The sequence below is a fragment of the Phalacrocorax aristotelis genome, chromosome 1 (genome assembly GCF_949628215.1).
Source record: "Phalacrocorax aristotelis chromosome 1, bGulAri2.1, whole genome shotgun sequence".
NCBI lineage: Eukaryota > Metazoa > Chordata > Aves > Suliformes > Phalacrocoracidae > Phalacrocorax > Phalacrocorax aristotelis.
In genome coordinates, this window is record NC_134276.1 from 174028907 (window position 1) to 174043561 (window position 14655).

Consider the following 14655-nt stretch of genomic DNA (forward strand, 5'->3'; position numbering starts at 1 on the left):
TGTAGTTATGTTTGCACTTCCCAGCGAAGTAGGGAAGATCTATTACACTTCTTTTATATACTTGTAGTTGGGTCAAAGATGGATAAAATAGCAGTATCATTTCAGCAGAGCAGGGGAAAGGGATTTGCCATCAGGTGCTCAGTCAGAGTCGAATGTTCTAACCCTTGTGTTATTCTTCCCTGTCAGCATGGCTGGGAATAATGTGGCACTGGGAGTCCTGGTTAATAATACTCTCTGCTCAGCTGGATTTGCTGTAAGCAGCACTCACAGCAAGAGCTGACTTTTGTTACAAAGCAAAAATAAGAAATTGCTATAAGCTGAAAATCTATGCCAGCACACCTTCTTGAGCTTTCTTAGGGCTCACGGTAAGGGGAATTCCAGTGTTCAGAGGTAGTTTCCAGAAAAATGAACCATGGCTAGCTGAGTAGCTTGAGTGAATAAGAACAGTAAGAAAAAGCATGATGTGTTCACAAGTAGTGCAGTGATTCTCCATGAGTATTTTGACTCTTAGCTGTGACATCAGCTCATCTCTCTTTATACAGTAAAATACAGAACACAATGTTTTGCACTTGATTTATTTAATGACTATAAAATACATGCAGACATTAAAATACACTTTTGTCACCTCTAAAATGGTAATTCTAAACTAAAGGCAAAATTAGCTTTTGTGTGTATTAAATGGATGACTTTCATTGGTTTAGTTTTATATATTATGTACGTTTCGAACATGGCTGTAACTTAACCTGAAGTTGAATATGTTATCTGCTGCTCTACAAATGGCTAAGGTGCTGCACTCTTCATCCCACTTCGTAAACTTCTCCATGATCATCCCACTAGAAATTCTGAGTTCCCACCACTCTGCTCTCTTCTTATACTTGGAAACCTTGTTTAACTCTTTTTTTCTCTCTTCATCACTCTCTTCAATCTCCATTCTTCCTTCTCTTAGTAAGACTCTTGTCTTTATTCTGCCCGTGCTGACTTCAAATTCACTTTCAAGATTGTCTGTCTGCACCAGTTCAAAATGAGGTGCTGATGTATATTAGGTTTTTTACTCTGTTCCTTATTTATCTCTGTGCTATAGGTTTTACGTAATTCCTTCTGTCATAAAAGTTTTTCCATGTCAAGAATACTGTGTCACCATCATTTTTCTTCTCTCCTAAACCAGATTTTCTCACTTTCCTTCCCTTTCCAGCTAAAACCTGCACCTTTCTGATCATCACAGTATTTGCCTAGAAGATAAGTTGTTCAGGATAGTAGGGCATCAGATATGATAAAATTGCTCAGCGTTAGGCCAGAAAACAGTTCCAAGGTTTTGTTACTCTGGACTGTTTTAGTGGGTGTCAGCTGGGCTTCAGACACCTACAGACTTATGGAACGAATGGCCATGCTAAAAGCTCAACTGTGGTTCAGCATTTTTCTTTTTTTTCCCAATTTCTCCAGAAATTCATAGCATTTTGACTGGATTTAGGCAGTTCCAGGGGTAGCTATGATGCATTGAAAAGTTTCTGTATAAAGAAAAGGAGACAAGACAGACAAGAGAGCAGGATGAGCGAGACTAACAGGATCAGCCAGCAAGTGGGAATGACTGTGGAGAAATATAAATCCACAGCATAAATTAGAGTCAGAGTCTGGTTATCCTAGGGCTACAGAATAGGATGGAGTCCAGCTGCAGTAAAAGAGAAATGTTGCAGCTGCACAGTCGCTTTGCAGAGATGGGGCAGAGAGTAGGCTGTAGCATTAGAAATCAACTGCTGACTTACTTTCCTTCAGCTTTCTCCTAGATAAACTGGGTGACCTAGAAAAATCATGAAGATTTGTAAAATTAGACCAAAATTCAGAAATTTAGTTCAATTAATGATAGCAATTAACTGTGTGTTTAAGTACTATGAGCAGAAATACTCTGTATTTGGAAGCTATTCTGATCTCACCTGAGTTACAACCTTACCACAGGCCTGTACCAAGTTCCTGATGCCTCTATGATGAAGAGGCCTCTTCAAACTTGACTGTTATTTTGGTCTGCCTCAAATAATTAAAAGTCCACCTGTATCTGCTGTCAGCCTTATAGGGACAGGATGACAGAGTTCATTAATTTCTTGCTCATTTGCTTTTAATAAATACAGGCCATCACTTGAATTCAGAAACAGTAGAAATACCCTCCTTTCTTGAGCTGTGTGGAGACATTGCAACTCTTAATGTATTAAGGTGCTTTGCATAATGTTCATTATTTTTTGTGAATAATACAGTTATTATAACATAATAACCAGGTGCAAATCCAGATACAAGAATCATAGAACCATACAATGTCCTGAGTTGGAAGGTCACCACCACCCTCTGGGTGAAGAACCTATCCCTAATACCCAACCTAAACCTCCCCTGGCCCATCTTCCTGCCATTCCCTCGGGTCCTGTCATTGGTCACCAGAGAGAAGAGATCAGCGCCTGCCCCCCTCCTCCCCTTGTGAAGAAGCTGTAGACCACAATGAGGTCTTCCCTCAGTCTCCTCTTCTCCAGGCTGAACAAACCAAGTGACTTTAGCTGCTCCTCGTATGGTTTCTCCTCTAAACCCTTCACCAACTTCGTGGCCCTCCTCTGGAGACTCTCTAGTAGCTTTGTACCCTTAACGTACTGTGGTGCCCAGAACTGCACCCAGCACTCGAGGTGAGGCTGCACCGGCGCAGAGCAGAGCAGGACAATCCCCTCCTATTAAATCCTAATCATTCCTCACTCAATAGCAATGTATTACAACTATAATGTGATTACACCCTGGTTTTGCTCTTCTATGTCTATTAAATCATGTAACAATAAAGGTCATTATGTGACTGAGAATAACTATAGATTGCAGATAAATATATATCTTTAGTAATAGTAGCTATATTAAGAACAACATCAAAGGAGAAATAATAAACAATTATCCATGTAACTTTCAAATTTCCAGTTCAATGACTTAGATATAATTGTATATTGTAATTACAATACATTTGACATCATCATTGTGATTCATGAATTTAGCTGCCCTGCTTTTACCTTACAGCTAACCACTTCTCTTTTATGTTCAGACAACAAGAACAGCAATGATAGCCCTATAAAAGCATAGATAAATGGGGAATTTTCTGCACAACATCAATGTATCATTTAAATTTTTCATTTAACCTCAGAGTAATAATGAAAAATAATTGTCATTTGTTATTACAATAGGTTATTTACAGGTTATTTTATAGATATTTACAATAGCTTGGAATTTCTCTTTATGGACCTTTTTGTCTTCCGTAATGTTTGCAATACAGCAGAGACAAAGAACATTTTAAAGCACTTGCTAGTGACAAAAACCATTAGCTGTTGCATTTAGAATGAATAGTCTTAAAAATTTAATGAAATACACTGTTCACTTTTACTGGCTACTGCATATTTTAGTAGTGTGAAACTGAAAATGATGTAATAAAAATATAGTACAGTTAGGGTGAATTGCTTATAAACTTCTTTAGTATTTTTGCATGGTGCTTTAGACTGGCTTTAGTTGTTATTTGGTTGTTAATGCTTATTAATTACTATCACATAAATATTGCAAATATGTACTTAATATAGTTAAATAGTGGCCCTATGCTGAATGATTTGTTGCTTTTCATAGCCGAGTTTCAAATGATATGATGAGTAGATTTCCTATTTTTCTATTTATTCCATCTGATTCAGAATCATGAAATGTTGTCAATAATTCCAGCAGTCTCTCCTACAATGAGGTTGCCAAGAAAATTGCCATTTGGTACCATGCACTTTGTAGTTAGAATTTATATGGCATTTAAGTGCACAAAAATTAATAACATTTTCTATCAAATCCAACAGCTGTTACTGGAGCATTTGGAGTGCCTTGTCTCAAGACACGAAAGATCACTGAGGATGACAGTGGTGAAACGGCAAGCACAGTCTCCCTCAGGAGTTTCCAGTGAAGTTGAGGTCCTTAAAGCTCTGAAATCTCTGTTTGAGCACCACAAGGCTTTGGATGAAAAGGTACAGTATGGAAAAAAGCTTACTAAATACACTCTTTAACTTATGATGCAAAAGAGTGACAGTATTGTTTATTTACTTCTTGGAATATGTCCTGTACTTACAGTATTTGCATGTGTCCAGAGAAATCCATAAGAATATATGACCAATAGCTGTAATGTGCTTTGGGTCACTTTAGCTATCTTTTGTAGACAAGAGTACTGACTTTTCAAAATAAGCAAATCTCACCCCTACCAGACATGGTTCTCCTATTTAGCACTAAATAAAGATGACGCCATGGAATTTATCTGTACAATATGTTTTTAACTAATTGCTGACAAAATGTAGGTATCTGAAATTTTAAAAACACACAGAGTAAAAAAGGCAGGATGAGATGTTTCTGACGACATAACAGAAGTTTCTAACTACATAACAGAACTTACCTCTTAAAAATTCTTAGAAGGAAAACCTCCTAATTTTCAGATGTTTTTTAAGCATTTGCTAGATAAACCCAGGGTTCCCTCTACAAGTAGGGTAACCTAAAATAATTAGTAGATAGTTCGTTATCAGAAGTAATGAAGGGCTTGCAGAATCAAGATTAAAAACACTGATGATAACTGCATCTAGTCATGCTAATTAAGAGGGTCTTTCCAGTGGATTTCCCATGTGTCCTATGCTGGAAAGACTCCTGTGTGAATCACAGTTTGAACAACTATGAGGTATCACCTCAAGCATTTCTTACATTGATTCAGAAATCTAGTTCATGTCTAGAAACAATATGCTCAGAAGATTATGTATCTGAATTAGTAAGTGCCTCGAAACTGCACATGCAGGGAGCACATGAGAAACATTGCTCACAAGCAAAGAGCCTAGGTCTTTGTGGGGACTGACTTGGCTGATTTGCTCAGGCTCGTCGCTGCGGCTGAGTTGCTTCTCTCTTTGAGATGGTTGGGTAAATGGGAGATGTTGTGCAGCACAGTATCTGAAACTGTTGACTGCACAGTTGAGCTGTGTTGCGTAGAACCAGTTCAATGGTCTCACAGTAACAAATTTAACTTTTTTTTTTTTTTCATAAATATGCTCAGAAAGTTCACTATATTTAAGGAATTATTAGGAAAAGAATCATCTTTTTGAAAAAGGTAGCCGTAGTTATATGCTAATATTTATTTTTTGTTGGTAATAAAGGTGTGAAACGCTGTGGGTTATGAGTCATAGTGGGTTAACTAACAGGTTCAAAGTTAAATGACTTTAAGGAACTTATGCCAAATCAAAACTTATTTTGTGTTTAGGTGTATGTCTTTGGTTATAAGTTCTATTCAGTTACATATCATGAAAGCGTATTTAAATAAAATCTGGAAAAGGGAATATAATGACATCTAGCCGCTGTAAGCAGTTAATTGTAATAAGCTTTTGGATGTCATTAAGAGTTACGAAATCCTGTATTAAAAATATCTTCTGAGAGTTGATAGGGTTTATAGTCTCAGCTTTGATCTTTTATCCAACATTTTAAACATTGATAGAACTGTAAGGAGAGTAGGGAGCTCTCCTGCTTTTATACTTTTTGACACTGTGTTGAATAAATATGAGAAATAATAAGAACTAAACTTTAAATAGATTCTGATTATTCAGCAGTTACGTACTTCTTACACATTTTCTTTTGTGAATGTTTTAGTGTTTAGGTACTATGCATTTTATTTGAAATTGCATTTTGAAAATTATTCTACAGATTAGATTGAAGCTAAATATAACATTTTGACCTATATTCTTGATTTTTTTTAATGTAATAGGTTAAAATCAGTATTCAGTTAATTTAAAAATTTTGGAGTGACACAGGTATCTTATATATATAATGGTGGTAAAGATAATTATCAGTGTAGAAAAATCAGCCATCTGCAATCATATTAACAGGAAACATGTTGCAAGTTTTAAAGTGACTGGCCAAAATTACTTTTCCCTATGTGCTATTCATCTAAGTGCTGAACCTTTTTTATTTTGATATGATAAATCATATTTTTATTTTAAAACATTCCAAGATCAATCAAGGAAATGGTTTAGTAAATGATTTTAAAATAATTTGTTATAAACCTAGCACATATTATTTTCAGGTAAAAATCCTGTATAAAATTATGTGTTTATGTCATAGTAGCTCTCCTTAGAGGGATTGGATCAAAGACTTCTTATATATCATCCAGATACCTGACAATATAATACTATCACATTATACCACACACTGTCAGCATTTTTTGGATTTTTATTCAAAAATCAAGGAAGTAAAAAAGATCTCATATATTCAAATGTGTTTAAAAACCTTTATGGCATGTGAGTCATCTATTCCACACTTCCTTTGACAGAAAAATTATATGTTAGTATGTTAGATTTGTTCCAGACCTTTCAGAAATAAGCTATTAATCCACCTATGAAAATTCATTTAAGCTATTCAGAGATTAGTAGAATAATGTAGGCTGGACCTACTAAAGAACATCTGGCCCAACCTTCTGCTCAAAGCAAGGCCAAATATTTTAGGTTGCTTAGGGTCCTATCTAATCAACTTCTGAATATCTCCAGGGAGAAAATCTATTTTGGTGTTTCACTACCCTCATGGTAATATTTTTCCATAATACCTAGCTGGTGTTTCTGTTGTTGAGTCTTGCACCTGCTGCCTTTTGTCCTGTCACTCTGCATCTCCAAGAAGCAGCTGGCTTTGTTTTCTCCACATCTTCTGGTTAGCTAGTTGTAGACAGCAATAAGGTCTCTCATGAACCTTCCCTTCTAAGTTTGACCAGACCCAGCTCTCCCAGCCTCTTCTTTTATGCCATGTGCTCCAGCCCATGACCAACTCTGTGGGCCTTCACTGAAGTCTGTCAGTATCTTTCTTGTACCAGGGAGCCCAAAACCAGGTACAGTCTCAAAAGTCTGGAGGGGGATAATAATTTCCCTCAGCCTGCTGACTGAACTGTGTGTCTGGCCTTATTCACCCCTAGGTCTTTTCTGCAAAACTGCTTTCTTTTCCCCAAGCCTGTCCTGTTGCCTGGGGTTATTCCATTCATAGTAATAGGATGCCAGTTGGACTTTGTGTCACTGATCACAAACTCTGAGCCTTGCAGTCCAGCCAATTTTCTATGCACTGTATAATCCACTTGTCCAATTCATATCTCACCCTTTTCTCTATGGGTAAACAGATCTTGCAGAAATCCTTGGTAAAAAGAAAGTAAAACACATTCACCATTCTACCCTCATGCACAGAGCCAGTCATTTCATCATGCAAGGCAATAATGTTGGCCAGATTTCATTTGCCTTTGACAAAGTCATACTGGCTCTTCCCAATCACTAACTTGTTCTTTATGTGCCTGGAAATGGCTTCCAGGAAGATTTGCTCCATAACCTTCCCAACACTGGCCAGATTTTACTTCCCTGGATCTTTCCAGGACAATTCCTGCCTTTTATAATGGTGGACATAACATTTGTGAGCTTCCCACTCATCAGGAATCTCCTTGACTGCCATTACCTTTCAAAAATGAAAAAGGCCTCACTGTGATGAGTTAATCAAGTCTCTCAGCACCCTTGGATGCAGCCAATCTACTCCCTTTGACTTATGTATATCTTGTCCTCTTATGTTGTGTGTTATGCTTCACTCCCACAGAGCCTGCTGCTATGCTCAGGGAGGTCTGAGGGCAGAACTTTGCAGTAAATACTGAGGCAGAAAAACCATGATATACTGATGTCACAGGAAATAAACACTGCCCTTTTAGAAAATGCATGCGAAAAAGAACTAGGTCAATGGATAAAGAGTAATGAAAACTGTCAGAAGTGCATTGAAAATGTACTTGCAAATGAATAATGGAAGCTTTAATTATTTTCTTCACAAAAATGTTGATATTGAAACCAATAATTTAGCCATTACACCACTGGAAAAGCATAACACGATATTTTTCATAACGATGTTTATCTTTTAAACTTACAGAAATCCCAAGAAAGTCTTTACATTCTTCCTAAATGCAGATTTTCTTTCATATTTTCACTTCCTACACTAAAACATCTCAAGGTGTTGAAACAAGCTCTGCCACAAAACTTGACTGGTCATGCAAGGATTGCTGTGTACATAGTACAAGAACTACAAAAACATCCTCATTACTATAGCAAAACCCAATGAAAAATAAAAACCGACTGGAAGATGTAAAATAAAACATATCAGTTCAGGGTTCATATTTCCAGGGAGGCCTGCTTATGTATAAGGAGAACCGGGCATGATACCTTATTTCAAAATGCCTATTGGCTTTTTGTATATTGTATGAGGTCTCAGCTTTGCCTTTACCTTTTGTTCAAAAGATAGACCACCATAGAGGGTTCTAGCCCGTGACTGCATTATTAAGAGAAAGCATGACTGTCATTGACAGTTATTTCTGTGCCTGACAGCTCCTTCAGTATCTCTTCACTCTCTGTAAAATGAAAGCTTGCCACAAGCTTCTTGCCATAAAAGCTTGCCAGAGAGCCGGCCCTGTTTGGCTGAACCCAATAGGTACATCTTAGGAGTAGAAGGTAGTAAGACTATGCTGTTATTCTTACCCCATTTTTCCATATAAGATCCTAGCAGTGACAAACAACAGTCCTCACAGTCTGTTCTTGCATAGTTGCAGTGTAACCTGTGAGAATTTTCACTTTAGGGCATGGGGATAATGAAAGAGTTAATTTAGTTCATAAATATTTAATATTTCTCAAAGGAATATCATTGTGCCTTCTTGGGTAAGTGAGTTGTATCACAGCAAATGAAATTAATACTACACTAACTTATTCTTACTTAGAAATTTAATTTGACAGAAGCTATACGTATTTTCAAATATCTTGCAATATCTAATTACACTAAAATTTTTAGAAATATGAAAACACAGGACATGGGCAGTTCTGCTACCATTTCTAGATTTTTTTTCATGTTCAAAGTTAAATTCAGTGATTGTTTTTTTTCTAAGTGTAAGTTAGGTTATGTCCCACAAACAATGAGCATTGTTCAAAAAGGTTTTAAACACTAGAGGTTAGGACTAATTATAACTGGGACCAATTTGAAATACTGACTTAATGTTCCTAATAGCCTTTGCTATTGCATAAGTGACTTGAAATTTGCAGCTGTATTCATAGGGAAGATAGTCTGTGTGGAAACTTCTCATCAGTTAATCACCCCTGACCTTCTTAATGCTTCAGATCTCAGAGTTTTCTTACTGATGCTAAGTAGCTGGTATTTTTTGTTTTATTTCATGCAATGAAAAGTTGTAGAAACAATGTAAGACAGCACTATGAAATATTTCGTGATATTATATATGAATATTAATGGATAGTGTATAATGCAGCAAATGAAGACAAGATTTACTAGACATCATTAAAGTTGAATAGAAAAGAGAAGCTCAGATTAAATTCATGGTTAAAATAGGCATCGAGTATAGAGTAGGTCAGGAAGTACATACTCCTTATCTGCAATTCAGAAAGAACAAAAACTAGAAAAATGGGTTATTTTATTTATGCCATTCTGTAGCTATAATTGGCGCCTCATATCTGTCTGAACACGTTTATTTTCCTGCAGATGTTTATCCTATTTTGCTTTAAACTTTGGGTTCAACATTTAAAATATGCATTTGGAAAGAAGAAACTGTTCGAAGCAACTTCTCCAAAGCCAATTTTTTTGTCAATTTTTTAAGGAAAGTGTCCAGTTGATCTTCACAGATAAAAGCAACTACCAGGTGTTATTGTCCTAGCTAAGATTCAAAAAACACTGTTTCTCTTAAGATTAATTCACAGCAGAAAAGTACACCTAATATTCTTGCAAATAAAAACAACCTATTCACGTCAACATTATCACTGTCTTTTTATTCATTAGCACGTAGCTAGGAGAGCTTTTATTCAATAGACCGTTCATGAAAAAAAAAGTGATTCAATTCTAGCATGTGCAAGTGTTTTTAAAAGCTCTTTGTGGGCTGCAGCTCTGGAGAGAAAGAAGAAAGAATTTGACAGCAAGGAAAAAAAGTGGGAAGCAGTTGCTAGGAGACAGAGAAGGATGGGTGATATTTTGCACCGACAGCAGTGCTAACATGACATTGACTATATTACATTCCAAGATAATGTGGTTACATTTAAAAGCCGGAACACCCAGTCACCCGGGCACATGTTGGATACACCCTCTAACATAGAAAAGGCAACTCTCTTCTGCTGTGTCTGTGGCACTGTAATAGGAATCTGTCATTTAAAAATGCATATCATAGCATGTTCTGATAGATCAGGTGACATCTGATTAGTCTTACTTTGTGAAACGATATTTAGTAAAGCTTTATCTAGTGCCCAAGAAAATAGAAATATATTGAAGGACCATATGAAATTTAAGTAGTATATTATTTCTGAAGTGATAAACACAGTCTCACTAAGGTAATGCTTACTTCTATGAGCTATATTTACTCAATTACTGTCTTTGACTTCCAGACTTTTGACTTTGATGTTCTTGCTCTGCTTCAAGTTTATTTTGAAATCAGTTGGAGACTGAGAAAGAAATTTAAATGAGGAATAAAGTCACAGTTTCTGGGCTATAAACCAGAGCAGATTTCTCCTTCAGATCAGGGTGATGATGTAGCACTTTTCCTCTTTTTCACTGATAGAGTCAAAGATTTCCTTCAACTTTAATGGCTGCCATGCATGTGGTTAAGCATGAAGAATTAGTCGCAACATTTCCAATGTCACCATGGCAAATGTGAATCTGAATTAGTTGTTCACCAGTCAGATGAAAGGAAAAAAGAAGTCATCTGCACCAAGGCAGAGCTGCTTTCAGTTCCTTTAGCAAACCTTATATTCGGAGAACAAATAAGGGCCATCAGACTGCACTTTTGGGTAGGTTGTTATAAAAAAGGCAGCGCATTAGCTGTGTACATAGAAGGGAGGGAAGGCAAGGCAAGGCAAGGCAAAGGAAAAAATTTCCAACTGTTGCGCTCTGTCACACTGATACTGTCCCATGTTGTTACTGACGATGGGAAAAGAATGAAAAAAAAAATTGGATATTAATATAATATCTTGATATTCAGAACAAAGACATTAATTCTCTACCTGTTTTTTCTGAAGTGCCATGTAAAAAATGTGTCTCCTAAATTTTCTTTGAAACAAATTCCTACTATTTCCAGGTAATGTTGTTTACAGGGTTTAAAATGTCCATAGATTCAGTTCTATGGTGCCACAGTGTATAAAGGTTAAGGATAATTCTTCTGATTCCAGCTCCTTGTGGAGCTGTGACCTCCTCAGTGATGTGGCCTAGCTGGTTTGCAAATTCTAACACCATTCAAAGTGAATTCCAGTGTTAGACATATTTTTAAAACATGCTTTCTCATTTTTAATACACTTTGGCTTGAATACATGGAGGTTTCAGGAAACGTATGAAAATTTAAAGGAAAATTACCAACTCCTTGCATTTCATTTCAGCTATTGACAACTACTGTCTTGTGAAATTTCTTTCAATGATCTTGTCCCTCAGCAGTGCTTACATCCAAGAGAACTGAAGCCAGGAATATAACTTTCATTTTCTTCACATTTTTTCAATCTAAGTTGAGCTTTCCATTAAGAAATTGTTGTCTGCCAGCTCCCACTGTATTTAGAGATTGAAATCAGGCCTCTTGAGAGAGGACTAGACCCCTCACTGGTAGGACATGGACTTTAATAGTGGAGAACTAGTAAAAGACAGAAATGGTGGTGGGAAGAGAAACAGCATACAGAAAGAGGGTTTTGGGATACACAGAGGAATTGGGAACCTCTGGGGAGGCAGAGAGCATGGTAGGAGTGGAGAGAGGAGAGAGATGTGAGTGCCAGATAGTGGACTCGTACTGCCTTGGGCTTTTTGTCCCTCTGGATAGGGAAACAGGTCATCAAGCAGCCCTCGGAAGTCAGTAGAACTGGTGAAATAATGCTGTTTTTCAAGCAGAATATGATATTAAAAATAGGAAAAAGGAGAGGCGAATGAAGTAAGAAATACTTTTTCAGCTATTTAAACAATTAGTTTTTCAACTGTAGCCAGAATAATTGATGCATTATACATTTGATGTGAAGTATTTTTATGAAAAAATATAATTAGATGGAAATTATGAATAAATTAGAATTATGAAATATAATATTTCAAATTAATTGTACATATTTTAAGTGTGTTAGAATTGAATACTAAAAGATTTATATAAAATGACTGTGATGATAGCTTATGTACTACCATAAACCTGAAGCTTTATGAACATGTTTTCCAGAAATTATGTAGCTCATTTTGGAAAGCAAGCTTTGTGATTAAAGGGTTTAACATACATCTTTGATGAAAAATAGTACAAAAATTTAATAAATAGAAAAATTTTTTTTGGTTCCATTGCATATTCTCACTGCATTCTGTTGTTCTGGTGTAAGAAAACAGTTGAAACAGTTGTGAAAATTTGTGGTAATTTTCACTCTTATCACTGCCACTCAGAGGTAGCTCAGTCACTGCCACTAGATGATGGCTAAAGTTTCATTTACATCAGGTGAGGAACAGGGAGAGTCAGTTGTTGCTGCTCAGCTGTTGGTTATATAGTCATACCCTACAGAAAATGTCCATTTAAGGTACAATATGCCTCTTTGGAACCATTAACAGTTTATTTTTTTAGTCTTATAGTGCTGAAGGAATAAAGGGAAATTAATAAATCAGAAATTGGACTATAAAATTGATGATTGTTTCTAGTCTTGGGGATTTCTTACACCTTAAAACTCTTCAACTTGCTTTTGCTCCTTTGAGCACCTCTCACTCATGATTTCTGTTCTGTTAAGCCTAGCAACATTGTTTATTGTATAGTAAAACTATAGTTACTGAGAGTATTCCGATAATTTCTGTGAATACATAAAATACACTTTCAAATTTTTTTTCTTTTAGTAGAGCTGAAGTATGTAAAGAGGACCAAAACCTCACAGTACTGCATTAGCAACTAGTTTTGCATTTGTTAGAAAAGCTGAAGAGTTTTACTTTTTAATTGTTAATTTCCTGAATATGTATTTGATCTTTAGATTTACTTAGTTTTAAGGTTTAATTGATGCAAAAATAGTGTACATGCTATGTTATAGTTTTGCTAATAAGTAATTTTCATCTATAACATCTAAGCCAATCTTGGGATGTACTGAGTCTATTTGTAAAATTTCACTTCTGTCAGTAGTGTTGGAAAACAAAGTATGTAAGGGAGGGTAATATTTATTAGACTAGGAGGTATCACTGGAAAAAGTATGAAGCATTAAGGCATACACATCCTTTTCAGGAGCCTCCTGTATTTGTCAAGGGTCTGAAAACAATTGTACGTACATGAAAATGTACAATGTTTCATTGTACATTAAAGACTGATTTTTGTTTTGCTCTGTTTTCCAGCTACATCTGTTGGTCTAATAGAGTATGCTAACTTTCCCTGCAAACATTGCTAATAGCCTTAAACATCCATTGTTTATCAGCTGGAACAGCAGTACCTCAGCATAGCTGAAATGGGGATAGAACTATATCCTGAGTGTTGGCTGATTAGCCAGGTTGTAAAGTCATTTAATGTGACATGCCTAATGAAGTTGTGTACATTAGGAGAGGAGCTGCCATAGGATCCCTTCATAGTCAGAAGAGAGTCACCTACACACAGCACTGAAGATCACTTTAAGTCTGATTTGCTTTTGATCATATTGGGACACTGGCACCTGCATGGCTAGCTTAGGTTGTCTATCGCTACATGAACAGATGCCGAGCCAGGGCACTCAAACAACAGTAAATATGTCTTCAGAGATAATAAATTATTATTCTTTAATATTAATAATTAACATTGAATAGTAAATATAACAGTAATAATAGTAATAATTTAGTAGATCATAAAAATCCTTAGAACAGAATAGGCCATCTATGAAACTGGTACAAACACAGCAGTCTTCTCTGCTTATGAGAATGTATCTTGTTTATGACTTTTTGCAAAACCCAAACAAATTGCATGATGATATAAAAAATCTTTAGTATGTGTGGCTGAAGGCAATGCTGCAAGTTATTTTTTCAATGAATTTGTTGCATTCACTTAATATGAACAGATTAGTTGTCTTCCATGGAGTGGACTTAAAACATTTGCAGATGGTTTTTTCCTTACCCTTGGTAAAAGATGCTTGTGAAAAACGTTTTCTTTTTATGCCTAATGTGGTTTTAGAATATTTGCATTTGCTGTGTATTCCATAAAATAGTAGGCAAACTGTGGAAAAGCAGTATGGCATTTGAAGTTGGACACCTATTTTTGTGTCTTCCAATAGTTAGGTTTAAATGTTTAGTACACAGTATGTCTCAAGAAAGGATGCAACACACATGCCTGCAAACCGACTGGCAAGGCATACAGTAGTGCATATGGCAGATTATATAATCTTTAAAGACTGATAGAAATTACGTTACTGCACATATTTTGATTTTTCTTCTAGGTAAGGGAACGACTGAGGGTTTCTTTAGAAAGAGTCTCTGCACTGGAAGAAGAACTAGCTGCTGCTAACCAGGAGGTAACATAAAACACTTTCTCCCCTTTTGAGGTTCAGTTTCTTTAATATTCTGTCCCATGTGTTCCCTGTCATTTTCTTAAAACTGTCAGAAAAAAAAAAAGATAAATTACATTAATTACATTCTGAGTAAGCTGCTCAGTGAAGCGTGTTTAAA

The 14655-nt window shown here is 36.1% G+C and overlaps 1 protein-coding gene across 6 annotated transcripts in view; it reads left to right on the forward strand.

Moving 5' to 3' along the window:
• Positions 1 to 14655, forward strand: part of PPFIA2 (PPFI scaffold protein A2) — a 344808-nt gene that overhangs the window by 216109 nt on the left and 114044 nt on the right. For all 6 annotated transcript variants that reach the window (XM_075080712.1, XM_075080714.1, XM_075080713.1 and 3 more), the window contains 2 exons: positions 3837 to 4001; positions 14427 to 14501. In XM_075080712.1, the coding sequence (XP_074936813.1) occupies positions 3837 to 4001; positions 14427 to 14501 (240 nt within the window). The remainder of the gene's footprint in view (positions 1 to 3836; positions 4002 to 14426; positions 14502 to 14655) is intronic.